Source organism: Centropristis striata, chromosome 1, assembly GCF_030273125.1.
Source record: "Centropristis striata isolate RG_2023a ecotype Rhode Island chromosome 1, C.striata_1.0, whole genome shotgun sequence".
Lineage (NCBI taxonomy): Eukaryota > Metazoa > Chordata > Actinopteri > Perciformes > Serranidae > Centropristis > Centropristis striata.
In genome coordinates, this window is record NC_081517.1 from 34,629,175 (window position 1) to 34,641,362 (window position 12,188).

General features: G+C 39.9%; 1 protein-coding gene across 1 annotated transcript in view; it reads right to left on the reverse strand.

Moving 5' to 3' along the window:
• usp43a (ubiquitin specific peptidase 43a) overlaps positions 1-12,188 on the reverse strand; it is a 158,067-nt gene that overhangs the window by 134,097 nt on the left and 11,782 nt on the right. The window contains exon 2 of the mRNA XM_059339929.1: positions 10,510-10,680. Coding sequence (XP_059195912.1) covers positions 10,510-10,680 — 171 coding nt within the window. The remainder of the gene's footprint in view (positions 1-10,509; positions 10,681-12,188) is intronic.

The window sequence follows — 12,188 nt, forward strand, 5'->3', positions numbered from 1 at the left end:
GTTAAAATCGGGTTTCTGGCTGAGTGTGGGGTGACGGCTGTGGCAGGGGTTACGCTGCTTTGATGTAACCTGTGTGAGTTTGAGAGCAGAGGGAGAGGAGGGAGCTGAGGGGTGAAGGGTGCGGACGAACGGACGGTGACTGGAGAGCTTCACAACAAAATAACTTTACCTGGATGTGACACAAACACCAGCGGGAGGGCAGGGAATGGTGTCTGGTGGTCAATCTTACAATCCATCAGTCATTTTCATTTAGTTTTATCCAGAATCTGGGCAGCCTCAAATGTTACTTTGACAACTTCTGTGACATCATCTATGATGCTGTCCTAAAGATGTACAGCACCTTCTTCAGTACACAATTGTTAACATGGCAAAGCAAAAGAAGAATTATGTTTTATTTTATTTTTAGTAAACCTGTGGCCATCAACCACGGGTCATTTCAAATCCTGGTGTTTCCAGGACTTGATATGGGAAAGTTTAGAGGAGGCAAAATGAATCTGTGAAAATGTTTTGCACAGAGTTCAGCTTTGGTGAACTTTGTCACTCTTGACAGTGTTGACCTTTGAGGGAACAAAGTAGAAGAAGCTATTGTGGCTTCTTTTCCTCCTCTGTCAGAAGATGAAACGCTTTACATCAGCAACTTAATGTGCAGGCAGGAATGAGACAGGAGTGACACATATGTTCCCTGTATTAACATATTTTACAGTTAGCATCTGAGCTAAGCTAACAAGCTAACAGCTGACCATCAATTTTAAACAACTCTTTACAACAACAACTATTTAACAAAGTGGTGTGATATTTGTCCAATGATGCCTGACTAACATGCCGAAGACGTTTCTTGGATCTGCCCGCAAGTTTCTGCCCATAGACTTTTCATTGTGATGACATTGAATATTTTTAAATTGCTTTTCTCTGCTGGAGCAAACTCTTACAGATATGAAACCTCCATGGATCAAAAATCCATAATTGGCCTTATATGCAGTTCAAGGTGTCCTGTCAACAGTTTAACAGATGTCAGTTTTTATGATTTTTTTGTTGCAATACCACAAGTGGCCACTAAAAATAATTGAAAACGATGCTGTGCGGTGGCAACGTATCTAGTTAGCGGTTAGCGGTTAGCTCACCAGCTACAGAAGTTGACCAGCTATGCCCTGTGATGACTCCAAGCTTGCAGCTCCACCTGCATGTTTAATGTAGACAAGCGAAAGTCAATTTGTGGTGTGATCACCCCTTGATACCAAAAACTGCACAAATGATGATAAGCTGATCTTACACTGTGCTCAAAAGACACAATTATTGTGTTGTCTGATTCCTGTGGTGCACTTGGTCTGTTGGTAATCAGCCCAAAACTATTACTACTACTAACTTATTCTGTCGTATCTGTGGAATAAAGTTTGTTTTCAAGTTCAAAGTCCTAAATGAGTTCAAAGCTGTTTTTTTTTTAAAAATCTGATAAATGCTGATTTATGTGTAAAATATTAACAACTGCTTCTCGACGCTCTCTCAACAACTATATTCTCTGGGGAAAAACTAAGTTATTTAATTACTTATTAAACTTGAAATATTTATGGAACATTTGCATTTTTTCTTGTTACTGTCATTCTGCAACAGTAATGAGTTACTTAAAGCAGTTACACAATAATAAAAGAGGGTTATTGTTTTTTATTAAAGTTGTGCTATATCACTTCTTACAGTTCTATAGACACTGTAAAAGACAACCTGTCAGCAATATTTTCTATAATAGTTTTTATAAGAATAACCAGGTCCACAGACTATGTTTTATTTTTACATAAAACACAATGATGTTTTTGACTGAAACTAAGAAGTGAGTTGTGAATCAGAGAACTGATGACTGACACAGAAAGGGGAGACATCAGATCAAGGACACATCAACCTCTCCCTGTCACCGTACCTGTCAGCTGATTCATCTCATTCATCGACATTTGCCCTCCGCCCTCCTGAGACAGAATCACACAGAGAACTATCAAACTCACTATTTCTGTCCCTGTCGATAAAAGGGCTCGCTCGCTTTAACACAATCCACTGACCCGATTTCAAAGTCTGTGCAGTTGGCTCCGGGGCCAGGGGATTTTTTTCCCCCTCTCTCCCTCCCTCCACAGACAACCCTCGGGGGGCAGAAAGGCCGAACACTATCGACATTTAAAATGGAATAATGCATACATAATGCTTTGGCACTGGTGTTGCATTGGCAAACCTCGTGTTCCACTACTGTCCATAGGGCGGGATGGATGAGGTTTTAAATGCACTTGCTCTAAATCCCACTCGTGGAGGGCCTGAGGCTGAATGTAACTGCGCTCCATGTGCTCACTCAATGAACACTGGGAAAATTTATGCCACTCTCTGAAAGCACGGAGCTTCAGTTTGTTGGTTTGAGTCTTTTTTTTTCTTTCTCAGGATAGGATCAGGATAGTTTAGCCAATCTTACTCATATTTTAGAACTGCTGAGACCTACAGGGAGAATATAAAGCATCAGCTCTGAAAAAGTATGACCTTTAACACGGTGTAATCTGTCTGGCTCATGGGCAGCATCAACACTTGGTCAAGAAAATGCCTCTTAAGCTATTCCTCCCTCTTTTCTAATACTTACTGGAAAAACAAAAGCTGCCACTTTGTCAACATATGACATTGGTCTGATCTTTTCAACCACTGCTAAAACAAAAGCACAATGTTTTTTTCTTATAACTATTGTCACACTGTTGACAGTGCGACACTGTCGCTGACAGTGAGGTTAAGTTGCTTCAGTTAGCCGGTAAGGAATGCTGCTGATTTGGTGCCAGTGAGGCGAGAGGGAAGCCAAGCGAGTTTAGCGAGGTCCCTTTGGAATGAGGATTAACATTACTGAGCTGCCTTCGTGTGTGTTCACACTCTTGTGTTACGTAATCTTACTTGAGTGAAGCTGCTGGACTGGTCACACTGCTCGTACAGCAGGTGTGCTGCACAAACAAGCAAAGGCATGTTTACCCAGGAGGTATGGTGTGGCACTGCCCACAGCTGAAATATGATTATTTCTGATAGGATCTTCTTGTACCTCCTCATTTGAAAAATCCTGGAATCACCCCTGCAGACAAGCTCTTTTATGGTATATACCGTATTGCATAAAGTACTACCTATACATCATATATGATTTAGCAGTGATACAGAGATTACATATGATTTTCTCAGTTTACATGCATATTAATCTGTTAATTAATCTATTAATCAGGGAGAGTAGCTGCCTCTTTGAACCCAAAATAAATATACACATACACTGAAAAAAACAAAAATGTTAAAATGTTTTTGAATCAAGTTAACATGTTTAATTAAAACAGCAGATTTGAAATGTATTTGAAAGAACATAATTCATTTGATGTTGTTAAACGATTTTCTTTTTTCAGCCTTCTGTCGTGTTTGCCTAAACACACAGACACACACCCTAAAACAATAGATGAATACATATCCAGTTATGTCCATACTGTCTCATTATCCAGATAACATCTGACTGTAGTTCCCAGGGGAATGTGTCACAAACACATCTCTAGGAAACATGTGACTGGACTCCCAGGTCACACTTGTTCACATTTGTGGGAAACTATGTATGCAGCTAAGCTGAATAGCTGCCTACAGCAGCAAATGAATCCAACCTCTGAACTTTAAAAAACTTCAGTGGGGTAAACAGGTACATCTGCCTTCACCAAAAATGTGCAGTATATGCAGACAACATCTTTTTTTGGTTTGTTTTCCTGACATTCAATACCATGAGTCATGAGTAAAATAGCGAAACAACCATGAATATAAACTTGTAGTAAGAGGAACTCATTACACATGTTTTCTTAGAATTTTAACGCATAGAGAATACATCCTGACAGGAATAATAATGAGACTGGGAAAATGTCACAACATTGGGGAGCATAAGTTGTGAGCAGACTATTTATTTGACCGGCACGCTGTTATTATAGTAAACTCAAGCAAATAAAAAAACTGAAGAAATAATTACTTACATCTCAACAGCTGATATCTCAAACACTACAAGTAAAAGGAAAAACATTTATTCTGGATTTTGGGTGCACTGTCCCTTTAAAGACTTTCATGCAAGTCAAAATGTGTTGATTAGTTAGATGCAGCTCTAAAAAAAACTTTAAACTTCAGTTCAGTCTTTAGGTTAAGTCTAAAAAAAATCTTAAAGTCTAAAAATCCAGGACCCTGCATTGGAAACAATCTGATGTTTATATGTGGGTGAGGAAGAGATCGAGGACAAACTGCAGCCTGCAGTGCCATTCACTAAACGTCTGTTAAATTGACAGGGACAATGTTGACACTGTAAAGTTTCTGTCAGCTCAGCATGACCTGTATAATCCTGGATGCCTCTTTCCCAGGCTCCAGTGACAGACGAAGCAATCAAAGTCACTTTCCTGCCTCCTTCTCTGTTAACTGCTCGACTCAGCCACTCGCTCCACCTGACTGACTGTCTGTCAGTCCTTCTGCCCTGCCACAGAACATCAAAAATCATCTGACTTGCAATGGATGTGGATGGATCTATGGTCTTCTTTCTCTACTTATATACATCTTACCATTTGCAGTATAGGTTTTCTGAATATCATCATGATTATGGGAAAATATCGTATTCATACATGTAAATGGAGAAATCAAAGACCTTCACTAATATGTTTCAAAAACGAACTTAAAATATTTTACTCCTCTCTATTAGTTTTAGCTGAAAAATATGGACCAATACAAAAACTTTGTAATGATTTATCAAAGTTTTTTGATGATTGGCTGGATGAAGTGTCAAGGTCTTAAATGACGTGATGATCTATCTTTGGGCACCTTTTCATGGGGTCGGAATGGGAGTGGTGTGGTGAGAGAGGTTGTCTCAGCGCTAAAGAGGATCTGTTTGTATTGTTGCCTGTATTTATTATTTATTTTATTTTCTAATGTCATAGTTTATTTTTATACTTTTATATCTCTATTGGAGTTTGTGTCTGTGTCCACTTGACTTACTGAGATGATAGTTTTGTTGTTTATTCAACTCTTTGCCTTGCAGAATGTTGTTTTTGTTTTTGTTCTTTGTATTTTTGGGGGGAATGCATAGTGGAGATTCTTGATTGAACTTGTAGTTATAGTATTGTGCAATAAAGTTTGAAAAAAAAAAGTATAGGTTTTCTGGCAAAGCACTAAAAGAGACACTTTTTGATACAATGAGGGGCTGTTAAAGAAGAAAAGACTGAGAGAAAAAACATATAAGGGAGACAGAAAAAGAAAGAGCATGCAAGAGACTGAATGTGCAAGAAGAGAGGTCAGACTAGAACTTAACTTTTATTTAGTGATTATTCAGAAAGAAAAAAAAATCCAATGTAATTCTATGGTTTATTAATGAAGTGTATAGAACCACAGTGGAAACTATGCCAGTTTATGTGGGTGTAAATTTCTTATGTGCATATTAGTTTATGTGTGTTTATGTTTGCTATCCAGCTGTTTTTTGGAGATGTTCTGTACACAAACCAATAGAGGAACATGTAATCTCCAGAGTTACAAGGTTTTCATATTACATCAGCAGCATAAGCACGAGTGCACCGCGCTACATGAATGAAATCAATTTACAGGAAGGGGGACGAGCATTTCATTTTAGAGAAATCACATGTTTCCTCTTAGTGTGAAAAAGCCTGTGATTTTCTTCTTCTCTGCCTCACAGCGGCAGCGGAGGAAAGCCGGCTTTATGATACCATGATTCACTGGCAGCCTAATGAGAGCCGCGGACATAAGCTGTTTATGTGGCATAAAGGCTGCCTCTATTAGAGCTGCTGTCAGAGAGGGGGAGCTGGGCATTGGGTGGCAAGCGCGGCTCATAACAGTATTAATTTACTGACAGGACTGGAGGTCGTCTGCTGGCAGAGCAGCGAGGCCCAGATTGGAGGCAAAAGCAGCAACGCAGCCACTGGACTCCAGACCAAATGGGACACACAAGATGATACTTAGCAAATGTAATTAATCACAAGGGGTTTGTCAGAGAGGGTGATGGTCACAACAGGTCTCCTTCTAGTATTTGATGTCATGATGTTCGCACAAACACATTTGTGGAATTACACATTCAATTACATACTGTAGGTTTAACAGCTAAACACTAATTGAAAGATCCAAGAATTACTCCTTCTCTTCTGCAGTTATACAATAATGGCACTTGATGCAATTCACAAAAAATAAATCCATTAACATGCTCATGATAATAAAGTGTATTTCCGATGTTTCTAGAGTCACTTTTACCTGTAAAGACCTGGTAGAGTCATGTATCTGCACAAAAAAAAACAGCTAATTCGAATTATGGCTCCACTCTAGCTGATGCATTTATCCACCACCATGCACCATACTTTTTTCATTTAGGACATAATTTAAATGCACCCAAAATTGTCAATGTTCCTTTTGGGGCCATAATAAAACATTTTAAGGGTTACTTTTTTTGTCAGTACCCATACACAGTTGTAATTTCTTAATGTGTGATATTAGTGATTGTAGAATAGAGGTGCAGATAAATGTTTCTGAGTCAGATTAAGCCATCCCCACTGAAGATGGTGGGTCAAAAGGGCATTAGAGTAATCTCGATGTTCACATACTATGTTGGTATAATAGTAACATAATGTTTGCTTAGCGAGTGTGTGGTTAAGTGACAGAGTTACAGTTGATGCAGCCAAAAAACACAGATGTGATGTGAGCAGAGAATAAGAGAAATTGCCGGTAAAATTGTCTTGTGTTTTTAAATTTTAAGTGTCAAACACTCAATCACACACTGACTTTTTGCCACCTGGAGACAGGGGACACAGCCTTTCAGTGACAGGGGCCGGTGTTTTGGGCAACGCAGCATTTTCTTGACAAAATATAAATCCATTTCAAGAGTTTGCCTTGTTTTGAATTACTGGTATGCTTTAAGGTTGTGAGTGCAGAGCACAGTTTCAAACATCCACACACAAAAACAGACCTGCTTAATGTTGGCCAAATGGGTGTGACCAGGAACAAATCAGACCAGTTTAGTTGCACTCGACAGATTTTTGGTCTGGGAGACCTGTGAGTATACAGTAAAACAATACACCTAGCTGTTTTTAAAGCTGCCTGTCTACATTTTAACTGAATAAAATGAATAAACACCTAGACTGAGTGAATTATTTTACAACTTGCTTCAAGTCACTACTTCTTTGCCACTGCAGTGCTAAGAATTTTTGATTGACATCTTGTCAAAGATAAAAAGCAGACAATGCAAATATAAACAAGAAGAGGATGAATAAGTAAGCAATTCAATCTCCTGTTATGTATTGTTGTTTCATTAATGTGCATTTGTTTCCGTCTGTCTGAATTTCAGAGAAATCTCACACGAGTGCACTTCAGTCCAATCCAATAAATTTACACCCCAAAGACAATTTTTTCTGGGTTATGGTGCTTGGCAGCTCTACTCATGATAACAAGTCATCAGCTCAGTCATGATGTGTCTGCCCTTCACCACGCCCAGTCCCGGCTCCTTTCCAAGTGCAAGGTTGTGAGGTGAACATCTCACATCAGAGACAAACACACACGCAGACAGAGCACGGATGCCTGCCACGTCAACAGCTTCTCCTTTTACATCTCATAGGAAAAGAGTCGCTGCACACAAAGGATCATTTCAGGCCGAGGCTCAATGGTTTTCAACTAAACTGCAGGTGGAAGAATTGCAACGACAGTCAAAGTGCCGCAACAATGACTCTTCACAGAACCAGCTCCACTTGGAGCGTTCTGGGATCTGTGGGGTTTACTGGTATTGAAAACACACGGCTGTTTCTGAAAGCACACAGTGTTGTCATCATTTCGCATGAGGCTGGCCATAGTGTGGATGGATGATGACATCTGCCATATTATACATACAAACTGATTTACTGCGCCAATTAAACAATGGCCTCAGTGTTACATGCAACATGATTCTGCACCTGAGCTGGGATCATAATGGCATTCTGCTGTCTGTGAAAGCAAATGTGATGGGTTTTCATGCAATGTGAACATGCCAGATGGAGCAACAGCTTTCTGTTTTTGCTGCCTGTGAAATCATTTGTGCAGCAAAGAAAAGGACAGACACAAAACTGAAAGCTGAAAAGCCAAGGAGATCCAACCAAACATATTCCCCTAGGTTTCTTCTTACTGGCTAGAGCTGATCACAGCCCTCACAAATCATCTTTATATATTTCACGAAGAAAATCAAGCATGTTTGAGGTGACTGGGATGTCTGGGACGGCTCAAGGATTCGGTCAGATTGTTTCTGTGACCTGCTTACATTTAATGAGCAGCAGGACACGAGTGAAGGTTGCCTCTGTTCTCGCAAAGTTGTGTGGGGCAGCAGAATCTCTTCTCTGCATTCATCTCACTGAGCCCATTAGGAGACAGACAACTTAAATGGATAGTTCAGATTTTTGAAGTGGGGTTTCTATGAGGTACTTATCAGTCAGTGGATTAGGTCGCAGTCAGCTGCCCCCAGTTTGGAGAAGCAGGAGTACAAGCACTGAAGCAAAATAGTGTACAGCAAAACATATTTTAGCCACCTAAAGAAAAAAACTATCAGTTTAAAAGTTTGTTATATTTTTTTGAATACTATCACTGCTTTACTTTGCCATCAGACAGCCCTGTTTAAAGCCCCTTTTAATAGTACAGTCCCGGAAATGTCGCGTTTTATATTGCCGGCTTTTCACCTTAGGGCGTTCACAGTGACCCTGCGAAGCCGTGATATTCATGCCCTTTCATAGTGCAGTCTGGCGTCACTGAACGAGGTGGGAGGGTAGTGGGAGGAGACGATAGTCAGAGCAGCAGCAGTGCTGCGCAGTAGCGCAATGCTAATGGGCTACACAGTTAGCTCTGTAGCAGTACAGTATGTATGTGCACGTGTTCACTTCAATCTCCGTTTTTTCACAACAAGCACCGGACATTCTGTGCACAGTTAGCAATGCCAGTTTGTTTACGATCAGAGGCGGACTCCACGTGTACAGTTAGCAAGACAATTTCATTACAATAAGGGGCGAACGATATGCACAGGTAGTGACGGTGGCCGCAGTTGTTGTGCTGCTGAACAGTGATTCGATGACTGTCAGATCAAGTGTGAGGTGTGTGTTAGATGTCAGCCGCAATGTCAAATATCCCGATTCACCCCGATGGCCCATTCATAGTGGTCCTGCTTACAACAGTCCCACCAATTTTCCACCTCTGTGACTACCCCTGGAGTTGGAAAATTGCTGGGATCATTTGATCCCGGCATCCCGCTTCGGGCACGTTCATAGTGCAGACGAGACGTTACAGAGCCGTAAATGTCCGGGCATGAAACCACACTATGAAAGTTTACGCAGCAGGAATTACAGCCATTCTATGCTCTGGTCAAAGCCACCAGACTCCATTGACAAAAACAGTCATTTTACCTGACGGAACACTAGAAAAAGTTGCTGGCCCGCTGCCTCAAACAGCTAGTTTGTTTGAGTTACTGTGTGAATTTGGTGAATCCGAACTAATCCCTTAACACACAAAAGTCACACAATAACACAAACAAACTAAGAAATCGAGGCAGCAGTAGACAAGCACCTCCAGTTGTGTTTTGTGAGGTTAAATTACTGTTTCTTTCAATGGAGTCTGGTCACTTTGGAGACAGCATAGATAACAGTTACCTTTCTAACTGATGGAAAGGTAAAGCGTTGAAAATATTCTAAATATAATATTCACTTAAACTGATTTAGATTTTTTTTGGGTGGCTGAAATATGTTTTGCTGCGGTCTACAACAGTGCATTGCTTAGCTTTCATGCCTGTCCTCCTGCCTGTTTTCTTTAAACTGGGGGCACACCAACCGCCATTAAATACACTCACTACAAGTACCCCATACAACCTCACTTCAATAAATCTAATCTATTCATTTAAGCAGGAGGTTGGAGCTCTTTTCACTTGCCAGAATTAAGCTTAAAAACACAAATGAAGAGTGAGTTTCAGTGGTCATCTTGAAGCCAATACCCTCAGACAGTTTAATACTGCCAATGACTAAAGGTGGGTTATTAATCCATAATGCTGCTGTTTAAGACTCCACTAGTAAGCATAATGCAATACAATAATCCCATTTAATTAAGAACTATAATTCATTCACCCACTCCTTCTGGTAAGCGCATAAATTAATTAAAGTTTGTCAAGTCGTCAAGACAATTACCTCAACAAATAAAAAACAGATCTGTGCACAAATTGATACCAAGACATGGGTGTGTTTCTATGTGGGGAAGAGAGACAGAGAGAGAGAGAGAGAGAGAGAGAGAGAGAGAGAGAGAGAGAATGATACATGTGATCAGGACTCAAGCATCTACAACTCTCAACAAGATCCAGTTTGATTTCAAAAGGGTATTAAAATGTCAAAGTAAGCCGTATCTGTATTAGAAGTAACCCTTGATCCTAATCACTGACCACATCAAGGCAACAGCAGTAATAAGGGCCGCCTCACTGTTGTAGAGCCTGCAGGCTGCTAGTTGATGAAATGGACTCACCTTGGCGTTGGCTTTGGTCTTGTTGCTGCTGCTGCTGCTGCTGCTATTCGTGTTGTTGTTGGGGATGTGATTAGCATCTTCATGAACTCTGTCCAAAAGCCAGAGGAGGAATTCGAGGGCATCATGCTGAGAGTTTCCTCGAAACTGAGAGCCGTACTTTGCCACTATGCTCTGAGGAGAGAAGAAACATCATAATTAATACTATGGGCGATTTTTAAGTCATTAAATACCAAAATCTTTCCTGACAAAATGAGGCCATGATCGCATGGAGCACAGGAGCTCATCATTTAAGTAAGTTAGAGCTGGTTCTACTTGGAGTACTCAGGGGAGAGATGGGGAAAAGCAGGGACATTTCTCTCTCTTATCATCTCTTAATGCAGACTCATTTAAGAACATCTGCCAGGCAGTACTTGGCCATGATAGGATCATGTAATGAAGTTATTGACTATTCTCTTTAGATGTTGTACCCTGGAAAAACATAGGAAACTTTCTGAAAAAAGTTTGAGACTTAGGGCTCTTCATTACAAGCATCAAACTTCAAAATCAATCAATTCAAAATGAACATGCCTTAAACAGGCTTCTAGTCCAGAAAAGTAGTTTAACTTTAATGAACTAAAAACAAACAGTGAAAGGGTCAAAGTTTACAACCTGTCAATTACAAGGTAGCCACACCCGAATGCATAACCTGCTTTATCGTCTATTTTATTCTAAATGAGACCATAATTTACTAACTGAGCATCATGTTGTATTGAAAACGACTAGCGATGGAGGGCAGAAACTCATTAGGAAAATGTTTACTGAGGTAATAAATGAAATGAAAAGTAGGGTCATTTTCTCACAGACTTCTATATAATGAACCTCTCTTTGTATCCAGGGGAGCCGCCCCCTGCTGGCCGTTAGAAAGAATGCAGGTTTAAGGAATGTCCTTATTAGCTTCGCATTTAAGATTTGGAGGTTGGAGCTTGGCTGCAACCTCCAGATTATTTTGAAATGTATCATTTGGTCTTTAAAATGTCCAAAAACAGTGCCTATTATCCCACAGCGCAAGTTGAGATCTTTAGATGTCTATGTGAAATTTACTGTCAAGTATGACAAATATCTTATTATCATATACAAGAAGCTGGAACCAGGAAACTTTTAAATTAAGCTATGATTTTACCCAATCTATACTTATCCAGCAAATTTACATTTGCATACTTTTTATTTACAGTTTAATTTCAACAGTAAAGCTGAGCCACTTGTTTCAAGGGGAATGTTGTGTTGACTTTTGTGTGGGTTTACTCTTGAATGTGCATGTGCATCTTCTGAAAGAGAGAGAGAGAGAGAGAGAGAGAGAGAGAGAGAGAGAGAGAGAGAGAGAGAGAGAGAGAGAAAATGTTTTTCATCACTAAAATGGATGATATAATTACACAGAAGCACAATCACTTCAATGTCAAATGACATTGCAACTGCCAAACAAAAAGCTGACGACTGGCCACAAGTTATCCGTTTTAAAACATATCATTAGGACCTGACAAGCCATTTGTATTAAATTGAGATTAAAGTGAAGGTCAGAAAATTTCCCTTTCCCAAAGACATTTCAGCCTTTGGGAAAGAGTGAGCTTCACTTGAGAATAACCAGGACACACACATATAGCAATAAAACAGATTACTCCATTAATATTGAGAAAATTGACACC